Source organism: Giraffa tippelskirchi, chromosome 1 (genome assembly GCF_054371585.1).
Source record: "Giraffa tippelskirchi isolate mGirTip1 chromosome 1, T2T-mGirTip1v1.2.pri, whole genome shotgun sequence".
NCBI lineage: Eukaryota > Metazoa > Chordata > Mammalia > Artiodactyla > Giraffidae > Giraffa > Giraffa tippelskirchi.
Window position 1 is genome coordinate 30314949 of NC_137275.1, and position 19938 is coordinate 30334886.

The 19938-nt window shown below is 35.1% G+C and overlaps 1 protein-coding gene across 1 annotated transcript; it reads left to right on the forward strand.

The window, feature by feature from the left end:
• The first annotated feature begins 561 nt into the window (after nt 1–561).
• On the forward strand, nt 562–19701 carry SULT1B1 (sulfotransferase family 1B member 1). The gene is made up of 7 exons (XM_081512857.1): nt 562–709; nt 985–1113; nt 3937–4034; nt 11241–11367; nt 11994–12088; nt 15825–16005; nt 19589–19701. Exons 1-7 carry the CDS (start codon nt 562–564, stop codon nt 19699–19701), a joined length of 891 nt encoding a protein of 296 aa, XP_081368983.1.
• The last annotated feature ends 237 nt before the right edge of the window (nt 19702–19938 follow it).

Sequence of the window (19938 nt, forward strand, 5' to 3'; positions counted from 1 at the left end):
ATAGCCAGTGGGACTTTCCTGTATGACTCAGGGAACTCAGTCTGGAGCTCTATGACAACCTAGAAGGGTGAGGTGGGTTGGGAGTTGGGAGGGAGGTCCAAGAGGGAAGGGACTTAAGTATACCTATGGCTAATTCATGTTGATATGTGGCAGAAACCAACACAATATTGTAAAGCAATTATTCTTCAATTAAAAATAAATAAATTTTAAAAATGAGATTCAACAGAAGTATGATGATGAATGATAGGTCCAGGTTTTTTTAGCGTAGTTTTGGAAAATTGGATTTTTAAATGTTCAGTTCTATCTCTTTCCCAGGCTTCCATTCCACTAAAGACCTTTGATCTGCTTGTCACTAAGCCAGCTGCTGTTGTTGCAATCTACTGCTCAACACCCATAAAAACGCCCTTTGTATTTAGATTTCTTGTTCTCTGTGTGTTAAAGGCCAGTTTTACTCTGTCAAACTGCCGTGTCTTAATAACTTCAGTTACTCAGCTTAGTTTCATTCTCTCTTTTCTCCATGATTTGACTGTGCATTAGGTATTCGTATAATCTGGAACAAAGATGACTTCCTCAAAAGATGTCGTGAGAAAAAGTCTGAAGCTAATCCATGGCTGTCCCATCACCTATGCTTTCGCAAACAACTGGGAAAAGATTGAGCAGTTCCAAAGCAGACCAGATGACATCATGATAGTCACTTACCCCAAATCAGGTGAGTTCTGTGACCTGACAAATGCAGGTCTAACTTCAACTTTGTTTCCTGAAAATCAGCTTCTGTACAAAATTGTTAATATACTAAATAAAATTAGTATTCCTAACAGTCAGTCTAGCCACCTACTTTGATTATATGAAAATAGACATTTGGGGCATAAAAGGGGAAATTCTACAGAATTAATTTTCTAAGAGAATATATTAAGATGGCAGGCTTCCAATAGAGACCTTCCTCCACATTCAGGTGAAGGTTAAAAAAATGTTCTTTTGCCACAGGTACCACTTGGATCAGTGAAATTGTGGACATGGTTCTACATGATGGGGATGTTGAAAAATGTAAGCGAGATGTTATATCTGCTAAAGTCCCAATGTTGGAAATGGCTCTTCCTGGACTAAGGACTTCAGGTAATTTTAAATGACCCAGCAATTATAATTTTAGAGTAACATATTAGTTACTGTATTTGTGATTTCCATGCAAGAAAAATGGAGTGTATTTGGTAACATGAAATAGAAGCATGCAAGTAGAACAGTAACCAAGGCATACAGAGAAACTGTAGTTTAGCCCATCGCATGCACATCCAGGTATAATAACCAAAGATAAAAAATTTTGTTACGGAAAACGACTAGAAATCTTACTGATAAAAAAGTTTCTTACCTTTTACTGACTTCTGTTGTATAAAATTTATCAGATTAATTTTTCAATTTAAAATATTGATGTAATTAAATGTGTGTGTATGCTCATTCTCTTCAGGCATGTCTGACTCTTTGCAACCCCATGGACTGTAGACCAGTAGGCTCCTCTGTCCAGGGGATTCTCGAGGCAAGAATACTGGAGTGGGTTGCCATGACCTCCTCCAGGGGATCTTCCTGACCCAGGGGTCGAACCCACATTTCTTGCATCTCCTGCATTGCAGGTGGATTCTTTTACTGCTGAACCACTGAGGAAGCTCCAACTAAATAAGTACCAATGCCTTTTAAAATACAAAATTCATTATTAATAAATTTGGCAGTATATGAGTATCCTATATTTTATTGGCAGCCCTATAAGGCTGTTTATCATTTCTATTTAGCCTGGCATTGTATTCCTAAAGCAGCTTACGTTCTGTTTTCTTAATCACTGGATTTCTTGGTGGCCAACTGTTGTGTGAAACCTAACAGTTTGGTTTTGTATTTTTTGTTTTTGTAATCCAAGTGCCTGACATATGCTTAGATTGCCAATGAGGCATCAATTTCAAAGAGGCATCTATTTTGAAGAAGATGATCTTTAATAAATCTTGTTTTTTTTTCTTCCTGTGGTTTAAATTTCTGCTTTTATGTTTTAAATTCACCATTAAAGAGTGAGCACTTAAAACCCTAGGCCTCCCACCCCAGAATAAAATAAAAGCAGAATTCTGGGCCCACTCACTCTCTCTCCACCAATGACCTTGCTGTGTGGCACCAGGTGTGCTATATAATTTCCAGGTCCTGTAAGTAACAAAACTTAATTTTTTAAATAAATAAATTTGATAGATTAATTTCTTAGCTTAGATCCTTGCTGTAATTAAATAAAGAAGTACCAATTCCTAAATACAAAATTTATTTTTAATACAATTCATTTTTTCATTGCACAAATATTTATTGAGTGTTTCTAAAGAATTATGCACTGATCTATAGGCTAGATATAAAATGATAAGTAAACTGGATTTCCTGTCCCCAATGAGCTTTCAATAATACTGTGACATTAAATAAGTAAATAAACTAACAATATATGAATACTGTTACTTTAACATATCCAGAGGTAGGGCTCTATGAAAGGGAACATGAGACTTTACTTTAGACTGGATATTTAGGGATCTTAGTTCTGAATGGAGACCTAAATCTTTGTACACAGCTACAGAAGGCATATTTCAGGAAGATGAAGTAGATATTGGTGGCCTGGATGCAGAAAAGAGCTGGGTGGTAGTCTGGGGACTAAAAAAAAATCACTGTCACCAAAAATCAACAACAATGAAAGATTGGAAAGGTGAGATTTAAAACAGTTGAAGACTAGACAAGGAAAAATCATGCAGGGCTTATAATTCATAGGAATATTCAGTGAACTAAGAGAGAATCAGCAGTCTAGGGTATCCTGTAGGCAAGTGAGAAGGGTTCAAAAGCAAGGGCTGGCTCTCGAATACTGCTAGAAACATGGGATAAGAAGACACTATTATGGTGGTGAATGTGCCTATCAGTGTAAAGAGAAGAACTCAGATTCTCTCCTCTACTAGAACTCATTACTTCTACAGTTAGACAAGGATCAACTGAAAAGGTGTTGTTCCTTCTGTGTGGTTGTCTGAAGTCAGCAAGGAAATGATAAAGCTTGCAACTAAAGGATCATTCTGGGACAAGGAACCAAAATGACTGCAGAATGAGTTGAGATTCCAGAACCATAGAAAAATATTAAATGAAAAAGTGATAGAATCAAAGTAATAAGGGACAGGGGAATCAGAAAACTGATGAGAGATGAGGGTAGGGTGGGGAACCAGTCTGTGAAGCATCACCAGAGAGGGTATAGGTGAGATACAGTAGGTGAAGGAGAGTAAAGTGGCACTCAGATTTATTCTGGAGCCTGAATGTGCATACTTGAGATGTCATTACATATTCCCAATATTCATATTTATGTGTGTAGGAGGATCCTTTAAAGGACCTTGCCTGGCAAAATAATCACAAGACAGAAAAGGCTGAGAAATCTTTCGGTGAAGTTAGGAGACAGAATGAAGCAACAGTTTCATTTTGTATATACATAGTATATATATAAATATGACTCATAAAGGGGATAATGAAAATGCAGGTATAACAGCTAATGTTCTACAAAGATATCATCTATACTATCAATACAATAGCTGTTGCAAATCAAAAGTCAGTATGAGGTATGATGAAACTACAAATTGCTAAGGTTGGTATTACTACTCCTCATTTTGGAGGTGAAGAAAGTGAAGCCTTGAAACTCTGGGATACTTTCAGATGCTTGATGATGAATAAGTGAGAAAGTTAGGATTTGAACCCAAAGAGGTTAACAGAGAACCCAAGTCCTTATTCATTTGAAAATACGGGCTTTTAGAATCCTCATTGATGAGGCTTGAGATTTGTTCAAAATTTAGAAACATTACATACTGCTCAAAATTATTTCAAAATGTTGGTTGAGAAATTCAGGAGATGCAGGCTTCTTGGAGACTGTAGTACCTATATAACCAAACTAAATTTCCTCAGGTTTAGAACAATTGGAGAAGAATCCATCACCCCGGGTTGTGAAAACACATCTGCCAATTGATCTCATTCCTAAATCTTTCTGGGAAAACAACTGCAAGGTATACTCTAAACAGCAAGTCAGTTTTTAACATGACTTTTAACTCTTTCTTACTCACATAGTAAAGTAATTGCTCAAATGTTTTGTTCACCTGTTACCCTGAGAAGTGTACTATATAAGAAAGTGTTTAAATTTTTAAAAACACAGTATGTTTTAGCCTAAACATGCATATGCAAATTTTCCAAAATTATGTAGGAACAGAATCCTTATCTTAGCACAATATTGCTACTACTATTTCCCAGCTGTCCTCAATAGTCTGACCTTCTCTGAAAACTCAATATAAAGTTGTCAATTCTTATTTGTTTGGTAAAATTCTTCAGTGAGACATCTGAGCCTGGGTATTTGCTTTTGGGAAACTTTTAAATTGGAAAGTTTTTTTTTTTCAATATTGTGAAGCTCTTCAGAGTATCTATCTGGCATTTAGTAGTTTGTCACATGTTGGAATCTAAGTTGTTAAATTTTAAGTTGTTGAATTTTGTAATGAAAAGATGTTGGCAGCAGGAGCCGCATGCCTGGCTGTCCAGGTGCCCGCAGGAGCTCACAGTTCACGGGGGCTGGGACGGGCTGGGAAGAGCACACAGGCGTGGAGACCGCAGACAAAGGCATCTGATTGCTCCTGGGCTGCCACGCCCTCAGGCTCTGCCTTGGAGGAGGAAAGAGGCTCAGAAAGATCAAGTGGATTGCTCACGGTGACACAGCAAGTAAAACCCAGCGCTTGGCTCAGAGCTCAAGTATTTCTGACAGTTGACCCCCTCCTTGCTTTGCATTCCTGATTTCATGGAGATTTTCGACCATATTGTTAAACTTGGAAGAAATGGTTTGACGCCGGGGCACAGGGCTCAAAATGAGCACCTTGTGAAAGGCTGAGGTAGAGTCTCCTCTATGAAGAAGAACAAGCTTGGTCTCTGATGCCACAGTGGTGAGAAGTTAATTAAAGTAGCTCATTTTCCAATGAAGCCAAGTGGACAGAAAAGACCAAGCCCTGAGCCTTTAGAGTGGGAACACTGACTCCAAGGCCCTAGACCACCAGAAAACTAACCCTAGGGAGTATCAAATAGTGAGAACTCACACAAAGGAAGCCACTTGAATACAAGACCCAGCATCACCCATCTACCAGTAGTACCCTGTGCAGGATACCTCATCTAAACAACAAACAAAAAAAATTACAAATCCAGTCATCAGCAGACAGGATTACCACCTCACTCAGCCTTGCCCATCAGAGGGAAAAGTGAACAAAAACTCGGCACAAATCTCACCCTATATGAAACTTACACAGACAACTGGACCTACCTTAGGAGGGCAGAAACCAAAAGGAAGAAAGAAGTCAACCTTGAAGCTTGGGAAAGGGAGACCTCAAACACAATAAGTTAGAACAAAAAAATGAAAAGGCAGAGAAATACTACACAAATGAAGGAACAAACTAGAAACACAGAAGTCAAAAAAAAAAGTGAAGAGGAAATAGGCAAACTATCTGAAAGAGAATTCAGAATAATGATAGTAAAGATGATCAAAAACCTTGAAAACAAAGTGGAGAAAATGCAAAAGTCAATTAACAAAGACCTAGAAGAATTAAAAAATAAACATACAAACAACACAATTACTGAAATTAAAAATACTCTAGAAGGATTCAATAGCAGAATATCTGAAGCAGAAGAAAGAATCAGTGAGCTGGAGATAAAATGGTAGAAATAACTTCTGAAGAGCAGAATAAAGTAAAAAGAATAAAAAGAAGTGAGGATAGTCTCAGAGACCTCTGGGACAATATCAAAAACACCAACATTTGAATTATAGGAGTCCCAGAAGAAGAAGAGAAAAAGAAAGGATATGAGAAAATGTTTGAAGAAATTATAGTTGAAAATTTCCCCAACATGGAAAAGGAAATAGTCAATCAAGTTCAAGAGGCACAAAGAGTCTCATACAGGACAAACCCAAGGAGAAACATGCCAAGACACATACTAATCAAACTAACAAAGACTAAACACAAAGAAAGAAAAAGATGTGCTAAGTCATGTCTGACTCTTGCGGTCCCATGAACTGTAGCCTGCCAGGCTCCTCTGTCCATGTAATTCTCCAGGCAAAAATACTAGAGTGGGTTGCCATTTCCTTCCCCAGGGGAACTTCCTGACCTAGGAATTGAACTCAAGTCTCCCGCATTGCAGGCAGATGCTTTACTGACTAAGCTATGAGGGAAGTTTCAAACACACACACAAAAATATTAAAAGCAGCAAAGCAGCAAGCAACATACAAAGGAAACCCCAAACACTTAACAGCTGATCTTTCAGCAGAAACTCTTCAGGCCAGAAGGGAATGGCAGGATATATTTAAAGAACTGAAAGGGAAAAATCTACAACCAAGATTACTGTGCCCGACAAGGATCTCATTCAAAATTGATGGAGAAATAAAAAGCTTTTCAGACAAGCAAAAGTTGAGAGACTTCAGTACCACCAAACCAGCTTTACAACAAATGTTAAAGGGACTTATGTAGTCAAGAAATACAAGAGAAGAAAAAAGATCTACAAAATGAACCCTAAACAATTAAGAAAATGGCAATAGGAACATATATATCAATAATTAGTTTAAATGTAAATGGATTAAATGCTCCAACCAAAAGACACAGACTGGCTGAATGGATACAAAAACAAGACCCATATATATGCTGTCTACAAGAAACCCACTTCAGACTTCGAGACACATATAGACTGAAAGTAAGAGGATGGAAAAATATATTCCATGCAAATGGGAAGCAAAAGACAGCTGGAGTAGCAATCCTCATATCATATGAAATAAACCTTAAAATAAAGAAGATTACAAGAGATAAGGAAGGACACTACATAATGATCAAGGGATCAATCCAAGAGGAAGACATAACAATTGTAAATATCTATGCACCCAACAAAGGAGCACCTCAATACATAAGACAAACACTAGCAGACAAAAAAGGAGAAATTGACAGTAACACAATAATAGTAGGACACTTAAAGACCCCACTCACACCAATGGACAGATCATCAAAACAGAAAATTAATAAGGAAATATAAGTCTTAAATAATACATTAAATGAGATGGATCTCATTGATATCTTCAGGACATTCCATCCCAGTACTGAAGAATACACCTTCTTCTCAAGTGCACGTGGAACATTCTCCAGGATAGACCACATTTTGGGTTACAAATCAAACCTCAATAAATTTAAGAAAATTGAAATTGTATTAAGCATCTTTTCTGACCACAATGCTATCAGACTAGATATCAATTACAAGAAAAAAACTGTAAGAAGCACAAACACATGGAGATTAAACAACATGTTTCTAAATAATCAACAGGTTACTAAAGAAATCAAAAGGGAAATCAAAAAATTTCTAGAAACAAATGACAATGAAAACACAACAACTAAAAGCCTATGGGATGCAGCAAAACAATTCTAAGGGGGAAGTTTATAGCAATACAATTGTACCTCAAGAAGCAAGAAAAGCACCAAATAGACAATCTAACTTTACACATAAAACTACCGGAAAAAGAAGAAGAACAACAACAACAAAAATTAGTAGAAGGAAAGAAATCATAAAGATCAGAGCAGAAATACTTGAAAAAGACATGAAACAATAGTAAAGATTAATAAAACTAAAAGCTGGTTCTTTGAGAAGATAAACAAAATTGATGAACCTTTAGCCAGACTCATCAAGACAAAAAGAGAGAAGAATCAAATCAACACAATTAGAAATTTAAAAGGAGAGGTTTCAATAGACAATGCAGAAATACAAAGGATTATAAGAGACTATTATGAACAACTATATGGCAACAAAGTGGATAACCTGGAAGAAATGAACAGTTTCTTAGAAAAGTTCAATCTTCCAAAACTGAACCAGGAAGAAACAGAAATTATGAACAACCCAATTACAAGCACTGAATTTGAAGCTGTGATTAAAAAAAAAAAAAAATCCCCCAAAACAAAAGCCCAGGGCCAGATGGCATCACAGGAGAATTCTATCAAACATTTAGAGAAGAGCTAATGCCTATCCTTTTAAAATTCTTTCAGAAAATTGCAGAGAAAGGAACACTTCCAAACTCATTCTACAAGGCCACCATCACCCCGACACCAAAACCAGACAAAGACAACACAAAAAAAGAAAACTACAGGCCAATATCACTGATGAACGTAGATGTAAAAATCCTCAACAAAATTTTAGCAAACAGAATTCAGCAACACATCAAAAAGCTCATACACCATGATCAAATTGGGTTTATCCCAGGGATGCAAGGATTCTTCTATATATGCAAATCAATCAATGTGATACACCATATTAACAAATTGAAAGATAAAAGTCATAATATAATCTCAATAGATGCAGAAAAAGCCTTTGACAAAATTCAGCACACATTTATGATTTAAACTCTTCAAAAAATGGGCATAGAAGGAACCCATCTCAACATATAAAGGCCATATATGATAAACCTACAGCAAACATTATTCTCAATGGAGAAAAACTGAAAGCATTCCCCCTAAGATCAGAAATAAGACAAGAATGTTCATTTTGTCACTGTTATTCAACATAGTTCTGGAAGTTCTAGCTACAGCAATCAGAGAAGAAAATAAATAAAAGGAATCCAGATCAGAAAAGAAGAAGTAAAGCTCTCACTGTTTGCAGGTGACATACTATACATAGGCAACCCTAAAGATAGTATCAGAAAATTACTAGAGCTAATTAGTGAATTTAGCTGTTGCAGGATACAAAATCAATACACAAAAATCACTTGCATTTCTATATACTAACAATGAAAAATCGGAAAGAGAAATTAAGGAATAAATCCCATTCACCATTGCAACAAAAAGAAATATCTTGGAATAAACTTACCTAAGGAGACAAAAGAACTGTACACAGAAAATTATAAGACACTAATGAAAGAAATCAAAGATGACATAGACAGAGGGATATTCCCTGTTCCTGGGTAGGAAGAATCAATATTGTGAACATGACTATACTACCAAATGCAATCTACAGATTCAATGCGATCTCTATCAAATTACCAATGGAATTTTTCACAGAACAAGAACAATTTCACAATTCATATGCAAACACAAAAGACCCTGAATAGCCAAAGCAGTCTTGAGAGAGAAAAATGGAGCTGGAGGAATCAACCTTCCTGACTTCAGATTATACTACAAAGCTATTGTCATCAAAACAGTATGGTACTGGAACAAAAACACAAGTATAGACCAATGGAATAAGATAGGAAGCCCAGAAATAAACCCATGCACCTATGGGTAACTTATTTTTGACAAAGAAGGCAAGAACATACAATGGGGCAAAGACAGTCTCTCCAATAAATGGTGCTGGGAAAACTAGACAGCTACGTGTAAAAGAATGAAATTAGAATACTTCCTAACACCATACTCAAAGATAAACTCAAAATGGATTAAAGACCTAAATGTAAGACCAGAAACTATAAAACTCTTAAAGGAAAACATAGGCAGAACACTCTGTGATGTAAATCAAAGCAGATCCTCTATGACCCACTCCTAGAGTAATGGAAATAAAAACAAAAGTAAACAAATGGGACCTGATTAAGCTTAAAAGCTTTTTCACAGCAAAAGAAACTATAAGCAAGGTGAAAGATAACTCCCAGAGCTGGAGACAATAATAGCAAATGAAACAACTGACAAAGGATTAATTTCCAAAATATACAAGCAGCTCATACAACTCAATACTAGAAAACCACACAACCCAATCAAAAAGTAGGGAAAAGACCTAAACAGAAATTTCTCCAAAGAAGACATACAGATGGCTAACAAACACATGAAAAGATGCTCAACATCACTCATTATTAGAGAAATACAAATCAAAACTATAATGAGATATCACTTCACACCGATCAGAACGGCCATCATCAAGAAGTCTACAAACAATAAATGCTGGAGAGAGTGTGGAGAAAAGGGAAAGCTCTTGTACTTTTGGTGAGAATGTAAATTTATACAGCCACCATGGAAGGCGGTATGGCGATTCCTTTAAAAACTAGGAATAAAACCATCATATGACCCAGCAGTCCCACTCCTAGGCATTTTCCCTGAGAAAACCGAAATTGAAAGAGACCCATGTATCCCATTGTTCATTGCAGCACTATTCACAATAGCTAGAACATGGAAGCAACCTAGATGTCCATCGACAGATGAATGGATAAAGAAATTATGGTACATATACACAATGGAATATTATTATCAGCCATAAAAAGTCAGTTCTAATGAGTTGGATGAACCTAGAACCTATTATACAGAGTGAAGTCAGAAAGAGAAAGATAAATATCATATTCTAACACATATATACGGAATCTAGAAAAATGGTACTGAAGAATTTATTTACAGGGCAACAGTGGAGAAACAGACATAGAGAATAGACTTATGGACATGGGGAGAGGAGAGGAGAGGGTGAGATGTATGGAAAGAGTAACATGGAAACTTATATTACCATATATAAAATAGATAGCCAATGGGAATTTGCTGTATGGCCCAGGAAACTCAAATAGGGACTCTGTATCAACCTGGAGGGGTGAGGTGGGGAGGGAGATGGAGGCAGGTTCAAAAGGGAGGGGATATATGTATACCTATGGCTGATTCTGGAGAAGGAAATGGCAACCTGCTCCAATATCCTTGCCTGGAAAATCTCATGGATAGAGGAGCCTGGTGGGCTGCAGTCCATAGGGTCGCAAAGAGTCAGGCACGACTGAGTGACTAACACTTACTTACTTATGGCCGACTCATGTTGAGGTTTGACAGAAAACAACAAAATTCTGTAAAGAAATTATCCTTCAATAAAAAGTAAATTAAAAAAAAAAAGTTGTTAAAAATACTCCCTCCTTATTCTTTAACAGACTTTATTTTCTACAGTAGTTTTATTTTTAAAGAATTTTAGATTGATAGCAAAATTGAAAGGAAGTTAGAGATTTTCCACATATCTCTTGTGCCTGCACATCCAAAGACTTCTCATTATTAGTAACTTGTGTCCTCTCTATTTTGTCAGTCTTGTTAGATATTTATCAATTTTGTTGATTTTTTAAAAAAGATCCAACTCATTCTTTTCTATTAATTTTCTTAATATTTTACTGTTTTTAATTTCATGGATTTCAAATCTGTTGTTTTACATGTCTACTGTATGTTAATTTTTTTCTTAAATAAAATATCATGCATTCGATTTTCTTCATCCTCCTCCTACAGATCATTTATCTGGCTCGAAATGCCAAGGATGTTGCCGTCTCATTTTATCACTTTGATTTAATGAATAATTTGCAGCCTCTTCCTGGAACCTGGGGAGAATATCTAGAGAAATTCTTGACTGGAAATGGTAGGATGGCCTTAGCTAAAAATTAATGTCATTAAAAATTATTTTTAGTAATATTAACCATTACAAGTATGAATTTCCCTTTCAAAGCACTTCTTTTCCCAAATCAGTAACAAGTACATTCAAAAATCATTTCAAATTAAATCAAATACACTTAATATTTTGCTATGACATTCAATATATAAACCTGGTATTACACATCAGCTTAATGAAAATATTCTCAAATCTCTTTTCGCTAAAACCCATTCTCTGTTCCTACTCAAAACAGAAATTTGCTTGCCCAAATCGTTAGTTAAATCTTTTATACATACATTTACAATAGTTAGATAAATAAGTGATATGAGTACTTCATAAAAGGATAATTTTCTTCTGCATGTGGCCAAGTGTAACTTATTGGAGGTCAATGTATTTCCATTTGAAATGTTTCTTTTGTAATTAATGTATTTAAAAATCTGAAATTTGTGCATCCATAAGTAGCTGATTATATATACTTATTCAAACAGACTTTATAGTTTCAGTTCCTTGATTATTAAATTCCACAAAATATTTGTATAATTTGACTTATTTTTCCCAAACAAATCTTCAATTTGATAAATGTTTATGGAAATAAGCTGTTCCTCTGGTTTTAGTGGCCTATGGTTCCTGGTTCAATCATGTTAAAAGTTGGTGGAAGAAAAAGGAAGAACACCCAATACTTTTCTTATTCTATGAAGATATGAAAGAGGTAAAATAGTAGAAATATATTATAGATAATTCCTCAACTACATCCTGGAGCAAAAGGATTAATAGTTTTTTCAATTAATCTATGGAGTTCAAATGATATAATTGCTTTGCTTATTTTCCATGTCTGTTTACCCAAATCTTACTAAGATCTTTAATGAATCTAATTGTGAAATCAGTGACATTTTTATCCTCTTATCCTTTTCAATCATTGTGTGTCTCTTGAGCATCTTTCTTTTCAAATTTGTCTCCTTCATTTAATGGGTTATCATTCTGTCATGGTTTTCCTGTGAATCTCTATCATTTAGTCATCTTTTTTTTTTAACTCTTTGTTATAGATTGATGATCATATCTATGCCCACTGTTGCCAAAATTATGTGATAATTACCCACCAAAAACTCCATTTTAACTTATAACCTGAATTCAGATCCTTGTTTTTCTTAAAATGACCCTCAAATTTAACATGTTGAAAACTAAACTCATCTTGCTTCTCTCTCTCTCTCCAATAGGTAATCCTTTTCTTTTATTCTGCCTTTTGGTTAATGATGTTTGGTTGCTCATTCAGTGTTGAAAGTTTGAAAGTAAATTGTCCCCATTGACTTTCATATAAGTGAATATGGTTCCACTTTCTCCTGAACATCCCATTGATTCACATGCCCTACCTATTATATCTTAAAGTGTGCCCCTCTCTTTTACATTCTTCATAACTGTTAGTTCATGGATTCATAAAGATTTTTCTAGTCTCCCGTATGACCTAGTATTAGCCTAAATACTATTGCAAAGTTCCAGGACTATCCTCAGGCTATTTTATTTAATTAGGAAATACACACATGCACACACACACACACACACACACACACACACACACACACACAAACATGAAAAGCCTGAACATGCAAATAAAGATATCTTGTAGAATTTCAGATTCTTGATGGAAGGCATGTCTATCTTTCTTGTAACTGCATCCACAGTACTTAACAACACCTACCACATATATAGGTGCTCATGGTCACTTATTGTAGGCATAAGTGATTGTTTGAATGAATGAATGAGCAGTGGTTACAAACATTTGTGTGTGTGTGTGTGTGTTAGTTGCTTAGTCGTGTCCAGCTCTCTGCAACTCTATAGACTGTAGCCCACCAAGCCCCTCTGTCCACGGGACTCTCCAGGCAAGAACACTGGAGTGGGTTGCCATTTCCTTCTCCAAAAGGAACTATAGAAAGAAAGAAAGTGAAGTCGCTCAGTCGTGTCCGACTCTTTGTGACCCCATGGACTGTAGCCTACCAGGCTCCTCTATCCATGGAATTTTCTAGGCAAGAGTACTGGAGTGGGTTGCCATTTCCTTCTCCTTACAAACATTTGATTAACATCAATAAAGAACCTGCCTGCAATGTGGGAGACTCTGGTTCAGTCCTTGGATTGGGAAGATCCCCTGGAGAATGGAATGGCAACCCACCCCATTATTCTTGCCTAGAAAATTCCATGGACAGAGGAGACTGGTGGGCTACAGTCCATGGAGCAGCAGAGAGTTGGACAGGACTGAATGAGGAACACTTTCACTTTTTTTTTTTTTCATCCTGCTCAGCACAGAACCTTACCTTATGTAAAGTCTCTCTTGTTGCATGTATTTCTGAGAAACTCAGGGCATTTCTCATATCTTATCAATAAGAGTCCTTTTCTATTCTGCCCAGGCTCCCACTCTCTATCACACTTATTTGTAGCTCATAGAGAATCTGTGATCTAAACATTACCATTGCCCTGTATGACAATTTGCTGGCAACACAATACACAGCTGTAAAACTAGAGTGGTTTTATGAAACCACTTTTAAAAAGTGGTGCTCTCCCTTGAGTGCTTGATTAATCAGAATTAAGTTATAAGTTCTTCATAAGACAGAAAATTGTCCTTCTGTGACAAGTATTTCTTTTTACTTTCTGGAGACCAAAGTAACACTTATTCACTTTATGAAGAGAGCAAATTTAACTTCTGGATGTAGTTCTTTTTCTCCATAGGATAAAAAATATAATACATTTCCTAGGCTGAGCTGGTATCCAAATTCTGAGTCAGACATCATGCTGCTCCCCACATGACACTCTTGTGTCAAATATTTCTCTCCTTATTCATTGAAAATGCCTTTTTCAGATCAATTTATGCATATTGATTTACAGTCTGGCCTAATTAGCTCTATAAGAATATCCCGATATTTTGAATATCACTCAAACTTACTATACATTAAACTTATTAGACAATAATTTTTCTCCTATCATACAGTTATATTTTAGACAATGTTATAGAAATGGTTTTCATATAAAAACAATAATAGGACAAAATTATAAGTATAGATCAAGAATAAAATTCAGAGAGAAGCCTAATAATTTACATCAGGTTTATGAATGTCTGCATCAATTCTCAAACTCTCAATTAATAAGGTGAAAAAGAAATAGAAGCCAGCACTCTCTGCTTTAACTTCTACTTGTCTATAAATTAGCGTCATCATTGATACTTTGGCAATGGCCAAATTATTCTTTAAACACAATAAATATGTAACAGAAATTGCTCTATATTTGTTTGCCTGTCCATATGTTTTTCTATGTTTTCACTACTAATTTTTCTCTTAGTCTTTTCTTCACTATCATCATTTCTGACATTTAAGTCATGTTAACCCCGGCACCCCATTAGTAGCCATCTCAGTGTTCTCTAGCCAAGGTCTGATACATAAAATATTGTCAGAACTTCCATTATAGGAAACTCTTTACCAAAACATACACATGCAAACGCATTCAACACACACACACTCAACACACACAGAGTTAATAAGACACATTGTTAAACAGTTGTGTCCCTACTACATAGATACAGTCCAAATCCTTCAGCAGGACATCCAATGATTTTTTAAATTTTATCCCAATTCATCTTTCCTGCCTCATAGCCTTTCTCACTCCTATGAACAACTCAACCCTAACTCCAACCACTTTTCTTTTTTCTCATTTGAACACAGTGAGCTGATGCTTCCAAGAGTAATATTTTCTTTACTGGAAATTTACTCTCCAACAGCTCAGGAGACTGCATCTTAGTAAACTCTGACACATCTTTCTAAATTGAGTTTAGATGTTATCCCTTCAAAATCTTTCTAGATATATCTATACAGATTTTTGCTTAGATTCCTAAAGAGTTACAGATATTAAGTTAATGCCATTAGAATTTGAAAAAATTATTTATTTCTCTGATATTTTCCTTCTTATTCTCAATGACTAATGAATAATTTGGGTCTTGATATCTTTGCACCTTCACTGGAGTTTGTTTTTAATAATTTACATCCAAGCAAGATTTCATCAGTGTTTATAACTTCAAAAAATATCTGCCGTTTTCCTGAATTTATTACAGTATTTTTATTAAATATTATTATTATAAACAAGAAACCAATTTGGAGGAGTAACAGAAAAATAAAGACAGAAGGAATAAAGATACTAGGTCCCTAAAACATTCAGTTTTCAAATCTAACTGCAAATTGAGCTTAAAGTTTTTGCTACAATCTGTTTTACTAAGTGCTATTAATAATTACATTAAAGTTTATTATTATTGAACTTTGAATGAAAAATAAGATTTAGAATAAGCAAAATATTTCCACTACTTTTACTAAAGATAAATTATTGGTCTTTTTTCATTTTCATGATTTTTTTCACACTATTTTAATGATTTATTGTTTACCATTTTCTTGGGTGTATCTCTACCCTACTGATAGAATCCAAAGCAAGAAATCGAGAAGGTTGTTCAATTTCTAGAGAAAAACCTGGATGATGAGATCTTGGATAAGATAATCCATCACACATCATTTGAAATGATGAAGGACAACCCTCTAGTGAATTATACACATCTACCAAGTGAAGTGATGGACCACAGCAAGTCCTCATTTATGCGCAAAGGTTACTATTTTCTGAGTTTATTTTTCCTTTTTGCTTTCTTATGAATTGCTCTGAAATGAGAGTTAGCTTTGTAATCTCTACCAAGTTACTTAGCCAGTTTGGGACTCAATTTTTTTATCTGTAAATTAAAGACACTAAAAATAACTACCATAAAAGTTGCTGAGTTAGATTAGAAATTATTAAAGGAAATAATGCATGTAGACCTGTTATTGGAACACCCTGAGTACCTAATAATCTTTCTCCCTTTCTTTATGACCCTGCAAAAAGGGAGTGGTTTTGTCACTTCTGATATGAGTCATTCTATGTTTTTTATTCCTAAAACTTAAATCTTTGTTTAAACTGGCACAGGCCTCCTCCTTCTTCCCAGTAATAAATTAATGTTGGTCAGTGCAGTGCCATCTTCTCTATAGACTCATTATCATTAGAAAGCAGTGGTCATTTTGTTAAGAAGGATTCACAAAGAGAAAGGACATGTGGGAAGTTTTTGTTCCCTAAAAATACTATCTGAATTATGTTAACTATAAACATGGAATCTAAATTTAACTTAAGATTACAATAGAGAAATATGACATTCACTGACAAAATACAGCTCTATTTCAGTTAAGTCAAGTACTATAAATTGTGGGTTATCATATGTGGTTTGTGTCAAAAATGTGTTATTATCTTAAATGTGAAAATTTATCCACCTAGTGATGTCACCCTATCGTTTCAATATTCTTTACTGAATTGGAGAGAAAGATAAAATTTCAGTTGGTGTGCCTGAAAGTAAACATAACCTGGGAATATATTGTATATATGAACATGTAGATTAAGACCCTCGATTCTGAAAGTATTATATGATTATTCTAACACATTTTTCTCTGTACCTTAGTGTACACCTAGTGTTTTCAAATTATGTTTTTTTTTTTAAAATTTTCAAAACACTACTTAAAAAGTAAGCTCTAGTATAAGAGGTCAAGGGTAATTTTTCATTATAAATGGTTCATGACAAGTTTGAAGAAAGAAGACTGATACACACACAACACACGGCAACACACACACACGTTTTCCTGGTGCAAGAAACAGAGACAAAAAGAAATCCTTGTTAATTAAACAAGGCAAATTTTTGTTATACCAAATCATTGAATGTAACTACCAAGAGAGCTTTTTCCCCAGTCATGAAAATTGATGCCATTGGATGATATCTCATTAGGGTATAGAAATAAGCTCAGCATCTGGATTCCACAGTTTCTACAACTTCAAAGGAAGAGAGTACATAAGAAAGACACTCTTTCCACCCCCCTGGGAGTAGTGAAGGACACAACTTTTGTAGTCAGATTGATCTGGAATTTATCCAGGCTGTGCCATTCCCTGAACCTTTGACATTGCATACACTAAATCTGACATTGCATAAATCTGCCAAAGTTCTGGTTACATCACTGATAAAATGGAGAAAAGAATAGCATCTGAAGCACAAGCTTTGGGAGAGGATTTTCGTAGAAGATATATAAGCTTACACTATATTTTTTTCTGATCAAAAATGATATACATAAAAGTAGCAAGTCATATTATCTTGCAGTTTAGTATGTTCTTATCTAATATAACATCTATTTGTTTATTTAGTCATGCATTCAATAACACTTAAAAGATGCTTTTTATTTGTTAGTATTTAATAAAAGGTCTTCATGAACAATTATATACAGCTCATATTCTCTAGAATGTAAATAACATATATGCTCAAGAAGCTCATATTGTAATGCAAGAGAATGGATATTGGAAAATTCTCAAAAGTGAAGTATGAACAAAGGGCTAAGAACACTTTTGAAGGGTTCCACTCTGGATAATCAAGGTCATAGTTTGGTCACACAATATTATTGACGATAGGGAGATGGTAAAGTCCAATGTTTATGCTTATGTCCCAAACTGCAACAAAACAGAAAATCCTGAGATTTGGCCAGAATTTATTTTATCAAAAATTTTTTATACTTCCTCACTCTTGTGAAGCAAATGTGTTTGTGTACATAATATTTATACTCAAAATAGAAAATTATTAGAATGCCTTATATATGACTGTTTATTGTTTAAATCTGTACTTCCTCTTTTCAATGACATCTTTAGAGGTGTACTATCCCAAATATGAACTACCCTCCCAACATTCGAAAGAACTATCAACATCTGGTGAAAATAGAATAAAGTATAATAACCAGGGAAACAATCTTGTCTATGGGGATGTCTCTTGTTAAAATGATTTAAAATCTTCATGAAGCCATCATGGTTTAATAAGACTCGCAATTCAATATGATTGTATTTATTTATTTTTAAATTTTACTTATATTTGGTTGCACTGAGTCCTCACTGCTGCACATGGGCTTTCTCCAGTTTTGGCAACTGGGGGCTACTCTCTAGTTGTGCAGTACAGGCTTCTCTTTGTGGTGGCTTCTCTTGTTGCATTGAGAGGCTCTAGAGCATGAGGGCTCAGTAGTTGTGGCATCCAAGCTCAGTAGTTGCAGCTCATGGGCTCTAGAGCATGAGCTCAGTAGTTGTGGTGCATGGGCTTAGTTGTCCCATGGCATGTGGGATCTTCCTAGGTCAGGGACAGAACCCATGTGCCCTTAACTGGCAGGCAGATTCTTAACCACTGGACCACCAGGGAAGTTCAATTTAATGTTAAATAAACAGCAAAATTAATTTTTTCCTCCAAACACATCAGCAGTACATTAAAAATTTATTTTTCAAATAAACATTTTTAAGCATCCAAGAATAAAAGATTAAATGTAAATTTATATCCCAACAGTTTCACTTCTATAAAAATTGTTCAGTGATTTTATATGTTTGATTTTAATGCTATCCTACTCCTCTAAAATTAAAATAAGATGTATCTAGTGAGTTCAGAGAACATAAGAATCATCCAAGTATCCTAACATCCTCATTTATTATTTCTGGGAAATGATATTTATCAACTTTTTGTTTAATGGTTTGACTGTACTCATGACTAGTTCTTTGTACAGTTTCCAAAAGCAACTCATGAAAAATTGTAAAATATTCCTGATAATTGATTCAGTGATCAGTGGTAACCCCATGATCTGAGACAATTAGATACACTGAAATAATCTCTTTCAGGAAATTATTGTACAGCTGCAAATTTAGACAAGAAAACTAACCGTTCTTATAATGTTTCTTTAAAAACCAGAGTCTGTTTAATTATAAACATGTCAAAGTGTTAGTCGCTCAGTTGTGTCCAACTCTTTGTGGCCCCCATAGACTGTAGTCCGCCTCTGTCCGTGGAATGAATTTTCCAGGCAAGAATACTGGAGTGGGTAGCCATTCCCTTCTCCAAGGGATCTTCCTGACCCAGGGATCAAACCTGGGTCTCCTGCATTGCAGGCAGATTCTTTACCATCTGAGTCACCAGAGAAGCCTGCTGTTTATTTATATATAGATGGAAGTAATTACCAATAAAAAAAGAAATGAATTATTAAGTATTCAAATACAAGGAAAGGCTTCCTTTAAACTCTTTCAGTCTTTTCTTTTGGTATACAGTGGCTTTTCCTTCATAAAGAAAATATTTTATTCATTCACATGTTTCCTTATTTGTAATTTTTAGGGATTGCTGGTGACTGGAAGAATTATTTCACAGTGGCCCAAAATGAGAAATTTGATGCCATTTATAAGAAGGAAATGTCTGAGACTGAACTTCAGTTCCGTACAGAGATTTAAGGAACCTAAATTGAACATCTGAAGAAAGAAGTCTGATCTGCAATTTGGTGAAATAAGGACAGTTAGGATTTAATTTGGGCAATTGAATGGCTTTATAAAGGAAAAAAAATGTGCTTCTAAACTTTGATTTTTCAGTGTGGTTAATCAGGTCCTCACTCACTCTGAAAGAGTCCCTAAAACTAGGACAAACTGTCACCTTTTCGTAGCCTATTCCTGCCTTTTCCTTGTGGTTTAAAA